Below are 12,609 nucleotides of genomic sequence, written 5' to 3'. Positions count from 1 at the left end.
ACTAACGTCAAGTTAAAATCATGTCAGTAATCGTCAGCGTCGTTTAAAAACGTTTCTAACTGATTTTTGCAGTCAAAATTGGTTTTGACCGACAATGAGTATTGACTGTAACATCCACACTGATAAGGGAAAACAAAATGTTGTATTGTGCAACAGAACCTTATCTTTGCACCGGTTCATTCCATTTATACCAATGACTTTTATGATCTATAATAGTTTAATGTTGACTGATTGTATGTAGTTTCTCCTCGTTTAGGATAAAAGTTAAAAATATTTTTTTATTATGTGTTTGAGTATGAGACATACGACATACGTTATAAAAAATAAATAATAATATACAAATAGTGTATCATATATTATGTGTGTAGACATATCTTAGTTTAAAAATTTCAGTTTCATTTATGAATAAAAATCAAAATATTTTTAATTTTGATTATTATTTTAATGTCAGTTAACAAGTTATCATAAATACAATCTTAGAGTATAGATATCTATAGAGCGCGAACAACCAAGTGGGAACACTAGGCACAGGTGGGAACAACACGACGTTCCCGCCGCTCGCGCTCGTAGTCGTGGTTGAGTGCTGACGAAGTGCGTTGCTCTTGATTTTTATTCATATCTAGGAATAAACATGGTGAAATGTGCAGTTATATCTTGCAAAAACGATACTAGAAAATACACAAAATTTAAATCCAGTATCACATTTCATCGATAAGTCGATTGTTATACTTATTTTTATGAAAATAAATCTAGCATCGCGGGGGTGAAGGGAAGGTGGAAGGCGGACACGCGCAGGTTTGCTCGCGCGCCTCACTGCCGCCATTTTATCGTAGTGATGTGACCTGATCAACGCTGTACTCGATATAAAGTTTACTAGAAGAACTATATTTTTACAAATTATTTATTTAACTTTAAAATTAAAACTCTTTTAAAAATGTAAATAAATTTTTAAATAAATTAGTGGTGTGTTTTGTATGATACACTTTCTAATATTATGAATGCGAATGTATTATAGTGTAAATGTAAAGTATGTAATTTTACGATATATTTTCTGAACCGCTAAATTGATTTTGAAGATTTTGATAGTAGAATGGATAAATCATAAAATGAAATAAAAAAATATTAATATTATTTATTATATTATCATTTAAAATTATTAATTATTTCTTATTTTTATTTAACATTTTTAAAACATTATTATTATTGTTTGATTTATTATTAAAGAAATAGCACTAAACCCGACCTTTTATTTTATTAACTTTATTATTTAAAAATTACTCACGTTTATCTGATATTCCAATTAAACATATTTTTTTAAAGTACTTATAATTATTAATAGAAGAAATATTCAAATGGAATAAACAAACTTAATTCAGTTGGTAAGCAAATTTAAAATTACATATTTATACTTTATTCATATATTTTTCCTTTAATAACTTATTGAACATAAAATTTACTTATGATACATATTTATTTACACAACTTATCGATAGTTCAACACGCAATTGATACCTACCCATCCCTATTTGTCACACACATATCGATAAAGTACTGTGATAAAGTATCTATAGCTCATCTGCCTACGATGCGCACTAAGCAATTTGTGCAATACACGCGCTCTATACTATTGTATTAATAATTAATATATACTCTAAGAATACAATACATACCTGGTAATACTAAAAATGAAGTGTCGAAATCTGTGTCGCTTAATCTGTGCCTCCAATATACATTGTCATGTAGTTGTGGGTACCCTCGGATAAGATTCTCGAAAGCTCCTTTCTGTGGTATTAACACTGCAAGAAAAATATTTTTATTGTAACTATAATAATAGGTACCTATATTAATTTTGGAAATTCGGAAAACTCTGAAGCTGAAAATAGAGGGATTGCTATCAACATCTATTTCCTATTGCATAGAAAAGATTATAGAATACAATGAATTTCTATATCAACAACAAGTATGCGATCTCGCTCTGGTATAGAAAATTTGAAAAGTAGAAAGGGACGATATAAAACCATGCGTGATGCGAATGACGACGTATTATCTATACTAATCTTAATATGTACTACATATTAAGTATAAAGGCGAAATTTTGTAAGTATGGATGTATGGATGTTTGTTACTCTTTCACGTAAAAACAACCGATTACAATGAAATTTAGCACACATATAGAGGGTAACTTGGATTAACACATAGGATAGGTTTTATCCCGGAAATCCCACGGGAACGGGAACTATGCAGGTTTTCCTTTGAAAACGCGGGCGAAGCCGCGGGCGGAAATCTAGTATTATTATAAAGCTATAGAGTTTGTTTGTTTGAACGCGCTTTAACGAGGAAGGCATATATCATCACTTAGACCAATAGGAGCGGAGCACTGCGGGTAAAACCGCGGAGCACAGGTAGATGGAAATAAATTGCTTGTTGTTGATTGTATTCATATTTGGTTAAAGGATACATTTTGCAGGTCGCTAAGCGACAAAGTCCCTAGAAAAAAGATGCCTTTTGAGTTTTTAGAAGCTATTCCTGTATTTTTGAGCAAATTGAAATAGGTGTTATGATAATCTCTTTCGAAATTAACCGTATGCCAATTGCACGCCTCATAAGCGAAGCGTTGAGGTGGGTACTACTGTCACTTCGCGCAAAACATCTGATTTTTCACACTTAAAATGTCTTTATGTATCATACATTGCACTTGTAAGATAATACATACACACACATATTAAGAAAAAACACTATTTTTAACGTTCATGATATTTTTGATGTCACTTTTGTTATTTAAACTAGTTAAAAAACAGTTTAAAAAAGTTCTGTCTTGGACGTCCGTGTGTCTGTATGTGCGGATCCTTTTTCTTGTTAACACGATAGCGACCGAAATACTTTACTAATCGAGTCTTTTTTTTTTCTCTTACGCTTGAGTATGCTCAGGAATAGAACCCTTTCATTTTTCAGGGTCTGATTCGATGTGGTTTAATTGTTATTAAATGAACCAAAATAATAATTAATAAATATTATTTTATTAAAAAAAAATTATGAGGCGTGCACTTTTGGATTTTCCAAATTATTTGTTTCTATTACGAATAATAACGAAAGATAAAAAATTTGCTGCAGCGTCAGCTTATAATAACTAAAGAATATCATGGTTATCAGCAACATTTTTAATAATTATAAAACCTGATAAAACCTCTAAACATCAAAATATGTAGGTATAACTTTCTCAACTCAACAAAAATCCACCTAGCCTTGTAATAATAAGAAATTAAGTTTAGAATAATCAATCGGCCTTCACAAATTAGGTTCAAAATTTAAATTGTTAATAATTATTAATTATCAAGCGGTTGTAACTTGTAGCACGCGTAGTAGCCAGCTTTATAAATCCGCCATTCATTATCACTCACGCATCAATAATGTTTGTAATGAAGCCTTCAATAGTAATTAAGTATATTTGATAAATAAACGCCGGTAATAATTTTAACAGTCGAAAATGTTTATTAAACAGTCAAATATATTTATTTTATTCTCAGTATCAAACTATTTCATTCCCAAGTACCTACATAATACAAGCGAATTTGAAACGACACGTTCTTGTCCAAACTTTGACCGACAAGAAATTAAATAAATAGGGTATGTAAATAAATAATGTATGTACCTCTTTAATAGGTGTAAGAATTCGTCTTACCTTTAACATTTTTTTTTGTAACATTATCACGATCAAGACTGTTTTACCCGATGCTAAGAAATCAATCATCAATGCATTTGCTATTTTAAAAATAATAACTTTAAGTTAAAAACACACCTAATTTTACTTCCGTTCTCATTTTACTTCCGGTAATATACCTATTACTAGAGATTACCAAATTAAAACAAAATTTTCTGAACCAATTTTATCTTCCTCATGCAACCTGGTTTATTTGAAATTTACCTACCTATTTTATAAGGATTCTTTCCGAAAATAATTAAGGTACCGATATTATTTATTATGTATTAATAACATTTAAGACGATTCAATGATACATCTCTAGATCTGCAGTTGACTCAATATTTCGTTTGTAAACTCATCTACAGTCGAAAAGGAAATATTTTATGCGAAACCGTTACTGAGTACTTAAAGTAATAATTGAAACCCCATTCTTTGCAACGTCTGTAATACTACTATAAATAAAATACCCACTATTATTGCTCACAAACAACATGTTTTGAAATAAGAATAATTTCTTGAGCAAATATCTACGATCCTTTATTGAAACTCCTATATCACGCAGTTGGTTCGCAAATATTTATGTTGCATTCAGTCTATTTAATAAGTGTTATGTTGTTATGACGCTCATTTGCAGGAGTAATTGACTACATGATATTTTCTATGGCTGTTATTTTCAAACTGATTCAAACTCAAACATTTATTTATTCAATAGACTTCTTAAGCACTTTTGAATCGTCATAATATTTTTTAATATGTATTCACTTGTTCTATAGAATATAGATAGTTCAAGTGAATACCGAGTTATAGCCTACTAGCGACCCGCCCCGGCTTCGCACGGGTGCAATGCTGATACTAAATACACTACAGAAAAACTGTGAACGTTGTATATAAAAACATAGCGGCCCGCTCCGACTTCGCACGGGTATAAAATATACAGCCGGGCTTACGAAGTAACTATTCTCTAATCTGTGGCCGGGCGGCCGGCCGGTGCCGCCGCAAACGCTACGTCCCGCAATTTTTAAATCTGTAATATCTTCGAAAATATTCACTTAAATCATACGGTGTAAAAGGCCATATAGATCTATATTAAATGAACAATGTATTCAAGGTATTTAATTGGTTAAGGATTAATGATGTATTGGTTAAAATCGCTTCGAAAATTAGCCATTATTTGTCGTAAAAAGTAAATGACAAAAAAAAAAGTGTGTGCGTGTAACCTTTACGCGCGATTGAAGTAAAACGCACATGTCAATATAACCTTGTTAATGAATATTATAAAATGTCGCAATTGTCAGAAAATTTATTTTTAATTTACTTATTTTAAAAGTAATAAATAAACAAGTATATTTAGAGATTTTCAAAAAATTTTGCAATTTAAAATAATGTTTTTAAAACTTGAATTTTTCATTCACTTTGCTATTCACAATTGATCCGTTTGAAAATTTGAAAATAAACAATCCTAATTGATTATGATATTTGCCACCTTAGATTACAAAATAAAATACAGATGGAGCATGTCAATCATTCATCGCCCTTGTCAAAGAAAATACGAAATCAAAAACGAATACGTTCCTCCGCTAGTGCTATAGCGATTCTAGTGTCATGCAATACGTCAAAAGGGGTTTGATATTTTAGTAAAAAAATGCTGTCTTGTGATATTAAAACGCTGTAAAACTTGTTCCCGAAAACAAACAAAAAGATAAAACATCGTTTTACAGATTTTCTGTAGATTATTTGGCTTATTTAATTTTGTATACAAATAATAATTTTACAAATACGAAGGAATTCAAAACTTCAACGTATGCTGCCAGTATTTTGAAAATGAATTTGCCATTTTTAGGGGTAAAATGGTTAAAAGATATTCGGGGTAGTGCTGTTGGATTTTTCGATCGTGAATGTGATTATTTGTATAGTGCAATAAAAGTTCATGGTCGTTATTAGATTATTTTAAAAAGCATTATACATTTTATTGTTACTTTTATAAAAAGCGTCGTTTTCGCTTGCGATTTAATTCATGTGAACTCCATGATGGATATGATGAAAATAAAATGTCCCGCATTCTCGACTAAAAACTACCGCTATTCGCATTCATATGTTTTGAAAAATAAAAAAAAGTGTGTGCGTGTAACCTTTACGCGCGATTGAAGTAAAACGCACATGTCAATATAACCTTGTTAATGAATATTATAAAATGTCGCAATTGTCAGAAAATTTATTTTTAATTTACTTATTTTAAAAGTAATAAATAAACAAGTATATTTAGAGATTTTCAAAAAATTTTGCAATTTAAAATAATGTTTTTAAAACTTGAATTTTTCATTCACTTTGCTATTCACAATTGATCCGTTTGAAAATTTGAAAATAAACAATCCTAATTGATTATGATATTTGCCACCTTAGATTACAAAATAAAATACAGATGGAGCATGTCAATCATTCATCGCCCTTGTCAAAGAAAATACGAAATCAAAAACGAATACGTTCCTCCGCTAGTGCTATAGCGATTCTAGTGTCATGCAATACGTCAAAAGGGGTTTGATATTTTAGTAAAAAAATGCTGTCTTGTGATATTAAAACGCTGTAAAACTTGTTCCCGAAAACAAACAAAAAGATAAAACATCGTTTTACAGATTTTCTGTAGATTATTTGGCTTATTTAATTTTGTATACAAATAATAATTTTACAAATACGAAGGAATTCAAAACTTCAACGTATGCTGCCAGTATTTTGAAAATGAATTTGCCATTTTTAGGGGTAAAATGGTTAAAAGATATTCGGGGTAGTGCTGTTGGATTTTTCGATCGTGAATGTGATTATTTGTATAGTGCAATAAAAGTTCATGGTCGTTATTAGATTATTTTAAAAAGCATTATACATTTTATTGTTACTTTTATAAAAAGCGTCGTTTTCGCTTGCGATTTAATTCATGTGAACTCCATGATGGATATGATGAAAATAAAATGTCCCGCATTCTCGACTAAAAACTACCGCTATTCGCATTCATATGTTTTGAAAAATAAAAACTTTTTTTAATGTAATTTATTTAATAAATTTAATGTAATTTATATAAATTTAATGTAATTTATTTAATAAAAATTGAATAAAATTATTTTGTCCATGTATAACTTTAGTAGATAGGTGCTTTATGTAACAAAATAATTTTTACAATATTATAAAATAATATCAAAAACCCGAATTTATATTAAAATAAAAATTAAAACATGACTGCTAATAATTTATGTAGCCTACGTCACTACCACCACAGCTACCTTCATAATTCAGATGATTGCAATGACACCTCACAAGTCACAACTCAAAATCGATCCAACAGTTTATACTGCAGGGCGTGTCAAAGAAATATTATACATACATACCTACACTCGAAAAACATAACCCTCTTTCTTCCGTAGTCGGGCAAAAATTTGGGAAATTTTTCATTATCTGGTAACATAACACGCACACAGAAGCACCGTGTTCGTACAGTGCAGCGGCGAAATGACAGCACACATAGCTTTATGGAAATGACGATAAATTATTCGGTTTAGTTCGGCAACGCTCCATCTGTCTTTTATTTTGTAATCTAAGTTTGCCACTAGCTGGCGTATAAGTCAAGAAGCGTGTAGTATATGACATATACTTACAACCAATCAGAATTATTATTTTTAAATGGCGGAAACTACACAGCGTTACTTCCGTCAGAAAAAAAATCTGAGTTACTCCCTAGTCGCGCCTAAAGAAGTTTTACTTCAAAAACTTTTTTTAATGTAATTTATTTAATAAATTTAATGTAATTTATATAAATTTAATGTAATTTATTTAATAAAAATTGAATAAAATTATTTTGTCCATGTATAACTTTAGTAGATAGGTGCTTTATGTAACAAAATAATTTTTACAATATTATAAAATAATATCAAAAACCCGAATTTATATTAAAATAAAAATTAAAACATGACTGCTAATAATTTATGTAGCCTACGTCACTACCACCACAGCTACCTTCATAATTCAGATGATTGCAATGACACCTCACAAGTCACAACTCAAAATCGATCCAACAGTTTATACTGCAGGGCGTGTCAAAGAAATATTATACATACATACCTACACTCGAAAAACATAACCCTCTTTCTTCCGTAGTCGGGCAAAAATTTGGGAAATTTTTCATTATCTGGTAACATAACACGCACACAGAAGCACCGTGTTCGTACAGTGCAGCGGCGAAATGACAGCACACATAGCTTTATGGAAATGACGATAAATTATTCGGTTTAGTTCGGCAACGCTCCATCTGTCTTTTATTTTGTAATCTAAGTTTGCCACTAGCTGGCGTATAAGTCAAGAAGCGTGTAGTATATGACATATACTTACAACCAATCAGAATTATTATTTTTAAATGGCGGAAACTACACAGCGTTACTTCCGTCAGAAAAAAAATCTGAGTTACTCCCTAGTCGCGCCTAAAGAAGTTTTACTTCAAAAGTTATTGTGGGTTATCCATAAGAGATAGACATACACCATCGCGGACTTTTCTGTAGACCTTTTCAATGTGTACAATACTTAGTATATTATTTTGATAAAACTCGTAGGGTTCAGCCTGGTTCAGCCTGCGTTTGCAATGAAGGTAAGCGGAAAAAATGTAATTTTTTACGACATCACATTAGAAACCTCAAAAATAACAGTACTTCTCCACTATTTAATGGATATTATTATACACATAAACCTTCCTCTTAAATCACTCTATCTATTAAAAAAAACCGCATCAAAATCCGTTGCGTAGTTGCGTACAAAGGGACATATAGTAGGGACAGAGAAAGCGACTTTGTTTTATACTATGTAGTGATAGCGAAGTGAAGTAGATGAAGAATCGTTACGTCCAGGTTACGTCAGACGAGGAATTAGGCGCATATGTATCATCTAATGTAAATATTGTCTCGACACTGAGATATCGTTTTATAAGCCGTGAGATAATACAAGCATTATCTATTCTGAATTCTTAATTTTTTGGCAAACATTAACGCAACACAAACGCTTCTAAGTTCTTACCAAAAAATAACGATCAAACGGCTATAGCCATTATCTAGCCTAGTCTTCAATAACCATCTCCGATATTTTATTTTTTATGGTAAAAGATTTTTAATAAAACTTCTACATAAAACAAAGTTGTCACATGCTAGTCACGCACTCATCCATACCATAGATACCTAATTAATAATTAATAAATAATTAACTCAATTTCGACACACGGTTTGTTATAAGGTCATGGCCCTATATCGTTAAAATTGTAGGTACAGTAAAAATATCACAATTGTAGTTTTTATCCGGAAATACAAATTATTTTTCTTTGCGAAAATAGAAAAAGTTAACTTCGCAACTAAACTTAGTTGTTTAAGTACCTCTTTTACGGTAAGTCCGTAAGTACATACCTAATTAAGTAATTAGAATACTCATTAAAAACATGTTTGCATATATATCGGTTTTTATACAGTTTCCGATTTGTTATTTTTTAAATATTTAAGTTTTAATTACATAATATAGAACAGAGAAGGCAAACCACATTTGCTTGTTAGATTCCTCTACTAGGCACGACCTTGCAAATTAGAAGAGGCCAAATGAACTTATCAATGTCCTATTTAAAGCAATTTACGCATTCCTACATTTGTAGGTCAATTATCACGTTCTCAAGGATAGGAAGAAATTATTGTTTATAGCCATCTTTGTTATCTTTCTAGGTTGGTAGGTATGTCAATATTTAGATAGATATGTGGGTAATTGTTATAGAAAGGAATACCGAACCGATTGACTCGCCTAAGTAGCTAAATAAGCAATAAACACAGAACATAATAAAAAATACAAATAAACAACATAGAATTATGATCCTAATTCCTACTAGATGCGCCGCGGCGCAGCCGTTCAACCGCAGGTTAAGCAAGTAGGTAGATATGCATTTATATTACTTATATGTATATTCTAGTCTGGTACATCACTGCCAAGTATCATCAAAAACGTTCAGTGATTTCCGGTGAAAGAGTAAGAAAAATATCCATACATTCTTACAACTTCCGCATTTATAATATTAGTAGGATCATTAAATCTGCATATTTTCACAATATTCGTTCGTATCGAGTGATGTGTGTAGTTTTTAAGGAACATAAGACGTAAACAACTTAATTAATTCGCACGTTAATTAGATTTCTAAACCTCGACCCGAGATTATAACGTGCTGTCCGCTCTGCTACTGTTTCAAAACTATCCACTACTTGCGGTTTTTAGAAACACAAGGTCATACATATTATAAGTCAGTAGAAAATTAGAAATCATGCATTTTGGAACAGTTGTACTAAAATAAATAGACTAATCAAGAGATAGAAACAATCGAATGTTTTATATAAATTATAGATAATTTTATAGTTGACCCGGCAAATAATCTGAACGGAAACGTTTCACATCCATATTTATATAAAAAAAAGACGGGTTGCACTCCGGGAGTGCCGGCAGAAGTGAAAACTTGATTATTAACGTTCAGCATGTTTGATATTTTGGAATGGTATCCGTCTTACGCATGGAATATAAGGGCTAAAAAATAAAAATAAAAATAAAAAAAACATCCGTCTTACGCTTTTTCGATCAGGCCGTGTCCTGCCGCGAGTTTAATGGTGGCAGTACACATGGGCCCAACGTGTTGGGCCAACGGGTTGGGCCAACGTGTAGAGAGCTACTTGGCGGTATGTTGGCTTCATTAGCCTAGTTGGCGCCAATATTGGCAGGCCAACCGAATGTTGTCGGTTTTTTGTGCACACATCAAAGGATCTTGGCGCGCTCCGCAAACAGCGTTCACACGTTGGTGTCTTGTTCAGTTTGTTGTTACTCGTCAGCGGAGACAGTATCGTTGCGCGTCAATGAAATTTACGTTTAACCTGTGGTTTAACCATGTTCCGATAGCGATGGAGGCGCCGATGTGGACAAGCAATGAGGTTTTACAATTCGTAGAATTGTATCGACATGAAGGAATAATTTGGAATCCACGGCATGAACTACACAAAAATAAAAACCATATGACTCAATAAATTAGATGTTTTATTTTCTATTTATTATATTATTCTAGATGTTTTTCTTATCTCACTTTCATACAATGCGATAAAAAAATGAATATATTTATAAAATGAGTAAAAATAGTATTAAAAAGTTACTTGTTCTTAAAAATTAAATAACAATATACCTACAATGAGCATGATTTTGATCAAATTGTGCTTTATTACATAAATAATATTATCATTTAATATAATAATATTATAATCTTTAAAGTTTCGTTTTATAGGTAGTTAAAATTAAATTAAATGTAAAATGTACACATTATAAACATTTGAAAAAATCTAAACATATTTTTTAATAATGTTTTATTTATACAGAAATAAAAAAAAAGGAAAATAGAGATTGGAAAATGGTATCATCGCAGACGGCTGAGTACACTCATTGTTATTGGTGCACATGTACGTAATAATTAATAAATTGCCGCGGCTGCAAGAACTACTACGGACTACGTCCATCTTTGAAGCGCCAATGCAGAATGATCAGTACGCCAATGTGTGAACAGGAATCTTGATATCCTTCATTTTTTCCCAACACGTTGGCCCAACGCCTTGGCCCCATGTGTACTGCCGCTATAAGATTTTATACCCAACGCCGCTAAAGAAGTTTTCACTTCAAAAATATTTTACAAGGAGGAGGTAGATAACAAACACTATATGACACGAGAATTTGATAGACAAACCTATCTTTTATTTTACAAAACTACAATGGGTTAAAGCAATTTATCCATCGAATACTTGACTTTACACGCTTGCTATAGTACATACTCTAATAGCGGCAGTACACATGGGGCCAAGGCGTTGGGCCAACGTGTTGGGAAAAAATGAAGGATATCAAGATTCCTGTTCACACATTGGCGTACTGATTATTCTGCATTGGCGCTTCAAAGATGGACGTAGTCCGTAGAAGTTCTTGCAGCCGCGGCAATTTATTTATATACAGTGCGTTTAATTATTACGTACATGTGCATCAATAACAATGAGTGTACTCTGCCGTCTGCGATGATACTCTATTGTCCTTTTTTATTTCTGTATAAATATTACATTATTATGTTTAGATTTTTTCAAATGTTTAAAATGTGTACATTTTAGGTACATTTAATTTAATTTTAACTACCTATAAAACGAAACTTTAAAGATTAGAATTTAGATATTATTATATTAAATGATAATATTATTTATGTAATAAAGCACAATTTGATCAAAATCATGCTCATTGTATATTGTTATTTAATTTTTAAGAACAAGTAACTTTTTAATACTATTTTACTCATTTTATAAATATATTCATTTTTTTATCGCATTGTATGAGAGTGAGATAAGAAAAACATCTAGAATAATATAATAAATAGAAAATAGAACATCTAATTTTTTGAGTCATATGGTTTTATTTTTGTGTAGTTCATGCCGTGGATTCCAAATTATTCCTTCATGTCGATACAATTCTACGAATTGTAAAACCTCGGCGCCGCCATCGCTATCGGAACATGGTTAAACGTAAATTTCATTGACGCGCAACGATACTGTCTCCGCTGACGAGTAACAACAAACTGAACAAGACACCAACGTGTGAACGCTGTTTGTGGAGCGCGCCAAGATCCTTTGATGTGTGCACAAAAAACCGACAACATTCGGTTGGCCTGCCAATATTGGCGCCAACTAGGCTAATGAAGCCAACATACCGCCAAGTAGCTCTCTACACGTTGGCCCAACCCGTTGGCCCAACACGTTGGCCCAATGTGTACTGCCACCATAAGCTTTGTTAACAGTTAACACACTCTAACCACGCTCGCTGTAAACATCGTAAGTAGGTACTACCTA

At 31.7% G+C, this 12,609-nt stretch overlaps 2 protein-coding genes across 3 annotated transcripts in view; one reads left to right on the top strand and one right to left on the bottom strand.

The window, feature by feature from the left end:
* Positions 1-12,609, top strand: part of LOC149900809 (N-acetylneuraminate lyase-like) — a 41,524-nt gene that overhangs the window by 14,075 nt on the left and 14,840 nt on the right. The gene's annotated exons all lie outside the window — the stretch shown is intronic.
* The window catches only part of LOC149900810 (uncharacterized), a 63,243-nt gene that overhangs the window by 48,126 nt on the left and 2,508 nt on the right, over positions 1-12,609 (bottom strand). The window contains exon 2 of one of the 2 annotated variants that reach the window (XM_090112137.1): positions 1,671-1,796. The exons of the other annotated variant lie outside the window; for it this stretch is intronic. Coding sequence (XP_089968263.1) covers positions 1,671-1,796 — 126 coding nt within the window. The remainder of the gene's footprint in view (positions 1-1,670; positions 1,797-12,609) is intronic. 2 annotated transcript variants of the gene reach the window in all.

Source organism: Colias eurytheme, chromosome 18, assembly GCF_061535395.1.
Source record: "Colias eurytheme isolate Ceu_HAF_F1 chromosome 18, ilColEury1 Martin Lab GWU primary, whole genome shotgun sequence".
Classification (NCBI taxonomy): Eukaryota; Metazoa; Arthropoda; class Insecta; order Lepidoptera; family Pieridae; genus Colias; species Colias eurytheme.
This window is presented reverse-complemented; position numbering and strand designations above follow the sequence as displayed.